The sequence below is a fragment of the Galleria mellonella genome, unplaced genomic scaffold (genome assembly GCF_026898425.1).
Source record: "Galleria mellonella isolate WM207_F2 unplaced genomic scaffold, CSIRO_AGI_GalMel_v1 utg117, whole genome shotgun sequence".
In the NCBI taxonomy this organism is placed as follows: Eukaryota; Metazoa; Arthropoda; class Insecta; order Lepidoptera; family Pyralidae; genus Galleria; species Galleria mellonella.
This window is the reverse complement of record NW_026441980.1, coordinates 4,144,952-4,156,912: the sequence shown is the minus strand read 5'-3', so window position 1 is coordinate 4,156,912 and position 11,961 is coordinate 4,144,952. Positions and strand designations below refer to the sequence as shown.

General features: G+C 33.6%; 2 protein-coding genes across 2 annotated transcripts; both read right to left on the bottom strand.

Annotated features, from left to right (window-relative positions):
• Nucleotides 1-4,404: 4,404 nt before the first annotated feature.
• Nucleotides 4,405-7,956, bottom strand: LOC113511629 (dual specificity protein phosphatase 14). The gene is made up of 4 exons (XM_026895300.3): nucleotides 7,625-7,956; nucleotides 6,247-6,475; nucleotides 5,620-5,756; nucleotides 4,405-5,252 (listed from the first exon to the last, which is right to left on the bottom strand). The coding sequence occupies exons 1-4, from the start codon at nucleotides 7,723-7,725 to the stop codon at nucleotides 5,066-5,068; spliced, it is 654 nt and encodes a 217-aa protein (XP_026751101.1). The 5' UTR covers nucleotides 7,726-7,956; the 3' UTR covers nucleotides 4,405-5,065.
• A 1,799-nt stretch (nucleotides 7,957-9,755) lies between these two features.
• On the bottom strand, nucleotides 9,756-11,150 carry LOC113511942 (UPF0728 protein v1g117062-like). The gene is made up of 3 exons (XM_026895670.3): nucleotides 10,921-11,150; nucleotides 10,535-10,620; nucleotides 9,756-10,272 (listed from the first exon to the last, which is right to left on the bottom strand). The coding sequence occupies exons 1-3, from the start codon at nucleotides 11,009-11,011 to the stop codon at nucleotides 9,994-9,996; spliced, it is 456 nt and encodes a 151-aa protein (XP_026751471.2). The 5' UTR covers nucleotides 11,012-11,150; the 3' UTR covers nucleotides 9,756-9,993.
• Nucleotides 11,151-11,961: the final 811 nt, after the last annotated feature.

Below are 11,961 nucleotides of genomic sequence, written 5' to 3'. Positions count from 1 at the left end.
ATTTTTAAAGATTCTGTTTCAGCCTTAGCTACAGAACCCTAAGAATTATTAAGTCTGCCACATGTAGGTACGTTTTGTAAATTGTACATTAAAGTTACATTTATAAATAAATATCGCAAAACATAAATGAGCCAAAATCAACGTCATCCTTTTCTTTGACGGTAGCAACTGAAATAACTTCGCTAAAACAAATAATGCAGACAGAAAATTTCACTTCATTGATGTCAGCGTCACTTTAACATGTTACCTACGTATGTTTCCAGACAACGTTTTTCATCAGTTACACATACGTCATATCTGTTCTAATTAGGCACCAGAGTAGGTGTTGTAATTAGCGAAAACATTGAACTTGGGACGTGAATGTTTGCCAAGACTCATCAAGTTTCCTCGATCAGGTGTACATTTTCGTACAAACCTTTCCATGAGTCGAAAGAATATTTGTCATTCAAGTTTGCACCTTAACTTCTTTGCAGGTAGAAGCAAAAATGTATGAATGATTGCATGTCAGCATTGATGGAAAGGACACTAAAACACAATCATTATTGGCAATATACCAATGACAGTAAGTCGCGTATGTTATACGGAGTCAGGTGAAAAAGTAATGGCCACTAATGTTTTGTTGTCACAACGCACCATTGCATTGGTCATACTTATATTTTATTGTACGAGGTTTGTCCGGAAAGTACGTATAAAAGTTTTTTAAAAATTTTATTTTACAATTATTCAGGTAAATCAATTTTATCCCCTTCAAAGTACTCCCCCTGTGACATAATGCACTTGTGCCAACGCCGTTTCCACTGTGAGAAGGCTCCTTGAAAGTCCTCTGGTTGTAGGTTTCTCAGCTGCCCCGTCGTAGCTTTTTTTATCTCATTTATGTCCCCCAAATGCCGCCCCCGAAGTACCAATTTGGTTTTTGGGAACAAGAAGAAGTCACACGGGGCCAAATCCGGCGAATAGGGGGTGTTCGGTCACCGTAATGGAATTTTTACTCAAAAACTCACGGAACGATCTTGGCGCAAATTTTTTTTCATTTGAAGTTCGTTTCTTAGAATTTCGTGGACCACGGTTTTGCCCAAATTAAGCTCTTCAGCCACCTGTCTGACCGTTAAACGACGGTCCCCATTAACACAAGTTCGAATTCTTTCCACGTTTTCGTCGGAATGTGAAGTGGAAGGACGTCCTGAACGTGGGTCATCTTGAACGCTTTCTCGGCCCTCTCTGAATCTTTTTAGCCACTTGTGGACGGTTGGTTCCTTCACAGCATCATCCCCATAAACTGTTCTGAGATCGGCAAAAATTTCACGGCCATTCTTGCCGAGTTTCGAGAGAAACTTGATTACGACGCGCTGCTCTTCAACGGAAGCGGGCTCCATGCCGACGGGGTTTCGTTAAGAGGTAACTTCACAGATGGCGTGACAAGCCAGTTCGCACCGCACGGCGGTCAGACCAGAACTGAAGCATTGTTAGGGACATAAGGAAGGGGTCCTGCGCTTACCTGGCCTCCCCACTCCTCTTTCTCGCATTCCAGAACACTTTTATACGAACTTTCCGGACAGACCTCGTACAACAAGTGTAGAAAATTGAGAGAACTTTCAGCTGGAATTAAAATATCACTTATATATCCTAATATATTAAATAAACAACGGATTATATGAAAGACTTAAGATTTAAGTTTTAACAAATAGGTATATATTTTTATACAACTACGTTCTTCAAACAATTTCATCATTTTATTTGCCATTCTGTTAAAAATTGGTGAAGATCAAAACAGACAAATTTTTGGAAAGTGATAACTGAACAATAAAGAATGACTTAGTGAATTTCTTTTTTGCTCAAAGAGTTGCCATTCTCAAGCTTTAAATAACATTACCAATCCCAAAAATATGATATTTGTTGTTAATTCATTTCTGTCAGAAGTTACACTAATTGTACTTTTCAAATAAAAAACAACGCCTTTAAAATATACACTTGTATTAATTAATGAACATAACACAATATCCTATTTAATATTATAAATTCGAAGTTTAATGGACGTATGGATCTTTGTTACTCTTTTATGCAAAAACTACCTACTGGATTTAAAATTAAATTTAGTACACGGGTAATTTATATGGTAATTTAGTATATAGGATACTTTATACACTGATTCACACAAGTGAAACAGTACGGGATATAGTTACTAAATAATATATTACTTCATAGCCATTAGCTTCACGGCAGATATGCTTGAGACAATCGAATAGACAAATAACTATTAGATAAAAGCATTTTTATCTTATTTTTAAAGTACCTAATTATATTAAAAAAGTTTATTTGCTACTATTAAAATATTTTAATGTAACTATTACTAGAACACGCATGTATGTAGGTACTATTAAAGCGAATTTATGCGTTTACGTATTTATTCAATTCACATTTTCCAAGAACAAATGGTCCGCTGAGCCGAATTCACCGCTGTAGTAACTTACTGTGGCATTCTAAAAAAAATATTAACATCAAATCAGCTAGCTCCTCGACTGCATCTCCGTTTGATGACTAACTAAGAACACAATGCATCGCCACTCGTTTTCATCTCACGAATATAAGGTAAGAGATAAGAGGCAAAGGAAACCAAAGTGTCGCGCAACCAGCGTAATTGGAAGAAAATTTGAAATGCAACCCTATTTATTACCTCCAGAAAACGTAATAGTGATTACTTACGATAGTAACTACGAAGCATATGAATAGAATTTTACTAAATCGCAACTTAACACATATTTTATGTACTAATTTACAGGCCGTTGGATACAGTTAGACGGATAAGTGGTGATAGGAAAATAAATAAATGAAGAGACAATATCTCGAAACGATTAATTAAGTAGGTATGTATAGTTTCAAGATATCCGCAAAAGAACCAACGTAACCGAAATAGCCCGAAGGATAAGCGAGCTGAAGTGGTAATGGGCTAGTCATATAGCTCGCAAAACCGATAACTGATGAAGAAAAAAGATTCTTGAGTGGCGATCTCGTACGGGCAAACGCGGTGTAGAACGACCCCCAATAGTGACGACCTGAAATGCATTGAAGGGAGTCAGTGAATGCAGGTAGCTCAGGAGCGTTCTTTATGGCAGTCTCTGGGAAAGGCTTATGTCCAGCAGTGGACGGATAATGGCTGAAATGATGATGATGCATAGTTTCAGTTGAACATTAGAACATTTTCAGTGACATGTTCAAACGGTATAAAGTGTTCAGTAATATTGGCAAAAGTTACATCACTACACGGAAGCGTACGCGCACGTTCGAATTGTTCAGCTAATCCCCACCCCCCGCGCTTTCACTCCCCCGCCGGCACCTTGGATATTTCTGTCCGCTGCAAAGCTCAATGCCACGAGGCCAACAACACTGGCTCAATGAGATTACTCATTACACATCAATTGTAATTAGTTAACAAAATGACGTGCGCGTTGAAAACGTTATAGTAAATAAACGCTATAGTAAATATTTTTATTATAATGCATGTTGCTCAAACACATAACTATGTGAGGACTAAAGATGGAGTTAAACTAAAAGAACTGTGCGGAAATAAAATGAAGACGAGAAACTAAAGATTTTTTTATACAACTTAGAATGGCAAACAAACTGACGGCCCACCTGATGGAAAGTGGTAACTGTCGCCTATAGACATGAGCACTACCATAGATATAACAAAGTATACTGTTTCACCCATGATACCTTGTTATTCCTCTGTACCCTGTAAATTTACTGCCATATTCACACTTCAAACCGAAACACAGACATGCAAACACAACTACTTCACGGTAAAAACACAAACGCGACAAAGGTGCCCAAGCAAACGATTTTTTTACAAAGTCTCCCTCTGGTGCAAAAATGCTTTTAAAATGCTAATAGTTATGTAATTTTTAATATTATTTATTTACTTGGTACTCGTTTTTTAGACAGACATTCCATGTTGTTAACACATAAAAAACGTTAAAGTGTATAATATGCGATTAAATTCACGTAAAAGGGTAGATCCCTTATAAAGCAATTGCTTTCGAAAATTTGCATGCACATTTCATTGTCTTTATTGTATTATTAATTTTTTTAATCGCCCTTTAACTCTCTGACCGGGCATCCCGCGATTTCCGCGTGCAGTATCTACTATTTTAATTTTACGCATTCCGCGATTTCGACGTGCTCGCATTTTTTTATGTTTATTGGCATTGTTATACCGCGATTTTTGTTTTAATAGATTGATATTGTTTCTCAAAAACATACTAGATGGCTTAATATTCGTACTGCTATTTGTTACCAAAGCGATGTGCTAAAATGAAGCGAAAAAAAAAATACGCGGGCGGAGGGTTAAAGATGCATCTGAGATGATATCGACATAAGAATCGACACATTTTTAAATAAAGTAAAAACACTTTTTTATTTACTGTATATTTATTTTGGTCCCATTAATATATACTTATATGTATATACAATATTTAAACCTTACATAACATAGTCACCTATTTAAACTGTTATTTAATAAATTATCACATTTCTTACCAATATTAATTAATATTAAATATTACTAGGTAACTCACATTTTTACAACAGGCTTTTAATAGCTAACATTAGCTAATAATACCCAATTAGTGTGCATCAAATATGTTATCCTTTCTAATTTTTTTATAACATTATTATCATATTGAAAAATATAGGACAATAATTAAACATTTTTTCAAGTTACAGATAATTCTAAAAATAAAGACGACAAAAAATTATTTTTTGAATTTCCACTTTTGAATAATTAGAATTATTTAACAATGACTTGTTTTAACACAATATCAAATTACTTCTTAACACCTACATAATTATTGTTCAATACTGCTACTGAGATAGTTTTCTTTATAATGTAGGTCTTATCAATAAATCATTCATTCACTCAGTCTTATAAATATTTACGCTCGTCTTTTCTCATTCATCATTCAGTCACTTTAAGTCATTCATCTCGTTCATTACATCAGTCACTTTAATTCTGTCATTCGTCTCATTCATTATAATTGTCAGATAATATTTCATTCGCTCTTTAGCTCTCTTAACTTTCTATAGGTCCATACCGTTGTCTAAACCAAGTCATCGCACTATATTCTGGTTCGTAAACGTCGGGTATTTCTTTATCGATAGCTTCACAATACACCATCTTCACTGACGCCTCGCCAAATAGCCTTTCTTCATATTTAATCAATTGCTTGAAAAATCCCGTATTGGGTCGAATTTGTGGTCTGAAAAAATGATCAACGTTAACATCGTAATAATTATACTTGCGTACTTATATTAGGTTTAGTTTAATATGTTCAAATGTTCTTTTGTAGCTATTTTTTGTTTGGATATTTGCTTACTAACTGTTATAAATTAAAGTTCTTTTTAGTTAAATTTATAAATAAAGTTCATATTTTAATTTGTAAAATAACTAAATATGTATTAGCTGATCTTAGTTATCATCGCATCTAATTCGCTTAGTTATTCTTGCTAGTATTATAGAAAATATTGCTTTTAGAAAATACACAATCCTAAGTATTCGTAACATATATCTGGTTGTCTAAATAGTGCATGTTAATCTTATATCATCATATGATTTATAATATTTACCTTCTCTGCTTCATATGGTGATATGCGTCTCTAAGCGTCATTTTCTGCCATTTGATCAAATATGCCAAGCAGAGTGTCACGGATCTGGATACCCCTGCCACACAGTGAACCAACACTACTTCACCATTACGCACAACCTGTGACAAGAAATTTATGTCTTTATTGCCCACTATTTTTTATTATAAACATAAAAAACCGTGACATCTTGACGTATAGACATAGTTTACCATGGCCACATTTCGACTTTGAAAATAATTTGAGACTATGACAGTAATAGAATAAGTAAATAAATATCATATAATCACATTCATTGCCAGCTCTAAAAACTTTATCACATTTAAAAATAAATGGATAAACATTTATTTTTTTATTACATCATCCCTCCAAATTGAAACATTACAATAAAATAGTATTAACAAAAATTATAAAAAAAAGATTACAAAGAAAAAACAATGGAAGATCATTTTCAAGTAGCCTTACTCCTGTACTATAATGTGTATTCTATACAATAGTCTGATCAGAGTAAACCAAAACTAAAAGAAATTATGAAGTTATTTATGAAAAACCAGACACCAGAAATGTGAGTGCAATGCACGCGCTAAAATAATTTGAAAAATTTGTGCTTACCTCATTAATCAAATTCGCAACTCGTTCCATGTAAGGATGCATATCAGAGTTGGGAGTATCGAGAAGTGGAACAAAATGCCTTGGTACATCATCTTCGGGTGGAGGTGGTAATTCTGGGGCTGCGCTGACTATTAAACCAGGGTGGAGTGCTTTCACCGCTCCAGGCAAAGCATGTGCCCCGCATACGTATAGTGAATTTGTAACCCTTGAAACTCCAAGAGGACAACCTCTGAAAAGAAAGTTTACAGTCAATAATCTATAAGAACTTATTCCATCGAAAAAAATTAGTACGTTATATCAAAAAATTTTTTTCAGTGTTTAAATTTACTGTAATGTAACCACTGAAAGCTTTTATAACTATAATCCAATTAGCAACAAATATTTCCTTTAAAAAAATCATTAATATATTATATATGGTGAAACAAAGTTTTGACTTGTTGTTATACGTTTCATTAATGTTAACTGGAATTTCATTACCATCAATTTATTTACTATTTACATTACCCTCACTTAAATTAATAATAATTTTAAATGATGGTTACAATATTTGTCTGCTAGTTTAACTGATAAAACATTAATTAATTCATAAAATTTCGCAAAAAACTGTTTAAAGGAGATTATTAAAGGACAAAAATATAATAGGAAAAATGATAACACGGCATTCCTGAGTCAAAATACGACAACAAACCGAATCTTTGAGCACGTAAACATCACATACCACGCGGTTGTGTCATCTGGCATACTGCCAGCGCCGTCTGACCTAGCGAACTTGCTCGATTCTATGTGTACCTATATCTAATTCGAATTGTTTCCTAATCATGAACTGAATCATCCTATTGTTATTTTCAATTGTTATCGTTTGACGTCTATATTTTTTATTATCTATTGTTTAATTTATTTTGCAATATGATATATATGTAATTACAATTTAGTACTAAAATATATATTATTTTATTTTATAAATCGCCATCGAGTATTTCTGCACATCCTAAAGATTGAGAATGCCTTTAGCATTTCATCCGCCTTTTGTACCATATTTTATTGGTCAATAAAGTTTAAAAAAAATATTATAGTAATAGAAGTTTAATATCATAAACTCATTTTATTTACTATTGTATATTGATTTAAAAAAAATCTTTTTATTGTATTACCCATATTACCAATCACTAGATACCCTAAATCAAAACAGTCTTTACCATCAGTTTTAGATATAAATATGCTATTACACAAATTATAAATATAATTAAATATATATGCTGCACCAACCAATATTAGAATATAAAAAAATTACTAGTTTGTTTTTAAAATAATCAGCAGGGATGTAATTTAAAGTGGGGTCCCTAATGGGTCTGTTGCTAATTTAATTTCACTAATTCACCTGTTTAATTCCTCTTTGGTTAATTTCGGTGTCTCCACCACAACAGTCGGCTCATTGTCTTCTCCAACACTTGTCACTTTATCAACTGTTAAAACCTTCATATTTTCTATCACTTTAAAGTGTCCCCTTTTAAATTTATGCGTCAAAAAGTCAATTTCAATTATCTCACTTCTCACAGCTCATATATTAAAAACGAGAAAATATTTATTTCACTTTTTCTAAATCGTAACTATCGTGTTTAATATCGATAAAATTGTATTCGATGGAACTTCGATGGATGCGTATGCGCAGAGCGTGATCAGAGCACGCACTGGCACCTGCGAATGATCCCCATACCATGTGACGGAGCGGGATTGCAATATCCGGCATTCCAAAGTTATTTTCATCCGATGGTGACGATTATTTTGTTTACAGTGCGCCTGTTTCTGTTTTAGGTATGAATAAAATAAATAAAGGAGCTTTATTATCATCGTGACCGTCGTCTACGTCTATAAAAGTTATTGTAATGAAATTCTCTTTTTAACCTCTTTTTTACCAGAGAGAGACTTTGTATAAAAATCGATTGCTTGGGTACCTCTGTCCCATTCGTGTTTCAACCGTGAAGCAGTTGTGTTTGCATGGCTGTGTTTCGGTTTTAAGGGTGGGATATGGCGTGAATTTACTGGATACAGAGGAATAACATCTGAGCTCTTAGGAATGGCAACGCATGGGGGGTATCATGGGCGAAACAGTATACTCTGTTATGTCCATGGTGCGACGGTTATCACTTTCCATCAGGTGGGCAGTCAGCTTGTTTGCCATTCTAAGTTGTATAAAAAAAACCTACTTAAAAAAAGGAGGTTCTCTTTCTTTCTTTTATGTTTGTTACTCATAACTCATCAGTTATGAAACCGATTAAGAAAATTCTTTTTTTATTAGAAAAAATATATTTACAGATTAGTTCCAATCTAGTATATACTATAAAGTTTTTTTAATGAAAATAAGTAATTTGTCACAATTGAAGTCTATTTTTTTGCATAATACAATCTTATTTTGGTGTCAGTTCATAAAGCAAATTTAATTATTCATGTATTGATTTAATTTTAATAAGTATTTAGTATAATTTTTAATAGTAAAGTTTTTCAATATACCAGCTGTGACATAAAACAAAACTGTTATAATTATATAATACAAATATAGATAGATAAATACTCTTTATTATTTCCTCCAAAAGATTACAACAGTAAACTTATTATAAATATAAATAATTACAAGAAATAATCACAATGAGAAAACAATGGGCGACCTTATCGCTAAGAGCGATCTCTTCCAGGCAACCTTTGGATGGAGAGGAGTAATTATAAACAATTATAAATAAATATATTGTCCTTGGTTCTCTTAATATCTAAAGTACGGTTATTACTTACTTTTATTCAGGACGGCTGTCAGCTTTTTTACTTTATCATTTGCAGTAATATAACTACTGCATAATCTTTTAAAATTATAAGTCACTTAACGAGAGTACGTTTCAAAAAATCTTTAATATATTTTATGCAATATTGTTTTATGCTCTTTTCTATTTCAACAATGTTTACTAAAAATTTATTTCTCGTATTATTTATCGATCTAATATCGTTTCCACTATCAGCTTATTTGTACTAAGGAACTTCACTAAAAGGTAATTTTTAATAGTCTTTATAATTCTGTAGCCTTGTAAATCCCGGCATAGAGTAGACCACCCCTTCCTTTCCAGAATGTGCAGCAGCGTCTCTCTTAAAACATTACAAGAAGTCAAACTGCGGTTATTAACTTGCCTGCCAAGCGTGGCAACTACTGGCAACACCCTCCTTATGGACGGGAAAGGGATTGTTAGCATTGGAGTTTGACAGCCCCCTTGCTAGCGATATACCCTATTAGGTTCACCTCCACGTGGATCCTCCTGGAAACCATCGTGAACGATTCCTGCTGAACTAAATTTATCTCTAAAATTGAAATTTTAAATTAATATCATAGCGAAGTCTTAATTGTAAGGAAAATTTATATTTTATATTACTTCGTTACAAAAAGTAAGTAAATGTTTAAATATAAAGATTATTTCAGAGGCAATTTCAAATAGACGACTTATTTGAAGTTTCCTATAAAGCAAGCTGTGTTCCTCTTCATTTAACTATGTGTACAGTAATCAAACATAGAACGAAAAATTTTCAACAATAAGTATTATTTATTTAAACTGCCATAAAATATGATACATAACTAAATGTGTAAAATAATCTTAGATGTTTCACACACGGCGAGAGCTGGTAGGCCGCCTCGGAGAGAGGCAGAGGCAGTAAACGTGAGGATGTGTAATTAGTTTGTGAAGCGCCTAAGAAATACGTCTAAATATTGCATTAATCTTTTTTTCGGCTCGTCAAAATACCACAGCAGTTAACACAATCCAGACAATTGGTAAACTGTTTCGACTCTGTCTCATTATGCCAGTAGTCTTTGGGCAAATATTCACTTCTCTTAAATATCTGGTCTTCGATTAGTTTACAGAACCAGAGGTAGCGACGTGCTCTCCAGAACTTCGCTGTGGAATCGACCACGGCTTGGACGGCGCGCTGACAAACTGGGTCCAAATAGTAAGGTGTATTGAAGGATAGATTTTGGATATTGCAGCGAAAAATCTACAACAAATATACAGTTATATACCTATTTTTAATAATATAATAGATATAGGTCGAGGGATAGGCAGCAGCGTCCCTCTTAAAACATCACTAACGGCCTAGCTACGGTTACCAACTCGCCTGCCAAGCATAGCAACTACTGGTAAAACCCTATTTATGCGGGAGACCTATGTTTAACAGGCAATTAATGGCTGATATGAATGAATGAAAACATAGTTAAGTAACTAATAACATAAGTACAATCTACTAGGTAACATGATACCTCATAGCCACACATTTCCAACACGCAATAGTTGACAAATTGTACAGGAACAAAGTCCACGCGGTATCCAAGTTTTTGCAAACGATCTGCGATAAAACATATAATGATTATCCCATGTATCAGTGTAATTAATATATTTTACATACATAACTAAACTCGCAACTTTATCTGCGTGGTAATCAAAGTTTAAATTTGTAAAAACATTCTCGCTTCCTGTGAAGCGGTAAAAACAAAATGGCAGTCGGAGATTGATGGCTAATATGAAAGGTTGCGGAAATTCTGCTAATAACAGTGGTGGTCAATCTTCAAGTGTTGGCAGTCACAAACATACTAATGGTAGCGGAATTGAACAAAATAATTCAATTCAAATAATCAATAATATTTACCTCTTAGACCTTTTAATTTCTGTGGTTTATGTGCAAGAGTATTGAACGAATCGCATGGTCCATAATATATACTCACATACTGAAAGGACATTTCTATGAAAAATTGTGAATTAGAAAAATTGGAACAAGTTCACTAGGATTTAATGTAATGTCTTCATGATGTTATTTTACCAATAAAAATAAATATTTGTGGTTAAATATTTCTTTATAATAACGTGAATGACACGATAAAGTCATGTCCTTAAGATAATAAAATAAGGTCATAGATAATAATTTACTTATTTTTAAGGGTTTATGATAAAGTACTATACAAGCTTTGGCCACAACTAGGCATTAATGGACTCACATATGTGGGCCGAGGCGTAGCCGAGGCACACATATTTGTACGTTCGTCTGTCAATGCCTCAGTTGCTGACCGCTACACTAATGTACTATAAGTTTAGTACACAGTTACCTTTCTATGGTGATAAACTATCGAAGGTAAACAAACTTGGAGAGGAAGGGAGGACTGCACAAAATAAAAAATAATTGGGTACTTCAATTATCCTGCTTTTTTCACTAAGCAACTGTTACTTTTCCAGTTTAAACTGAAAAGGTAACAGTAATTTTAACCTATTATCTATATTATATAGGAACAAATTATAACTTTTTAAAACTATTAGTAAAGGAAATGTGTCATTTATCAATTTCAGAATATCAGTCCACTGGGGAGAAAGGGATTGTTAGTAATAGAGACTGAGAATCCTATTGCTAGCAATATACCCAACCAGGTCGACCTCCTTGCGGTTCTCCCTGGAAACTATCATGGTTAATTCGTGATGAATTCATCATGATGGGTTAACTGACCTGTTTTCATTCTCATCTATCACCCTTCACTGGTGCTCCGCCAGCGTATCCCGTTAGCACAGGCGTGGTTACCATACCATTTTCACCCATCAAAAAAAAAAATATCGGTCCACTCATTTAATGTGTAATATTTAAGTAATAATCAATACATATAATGAAATCGTAACTAGTCTCTGTCTGTACATGGAAGATATA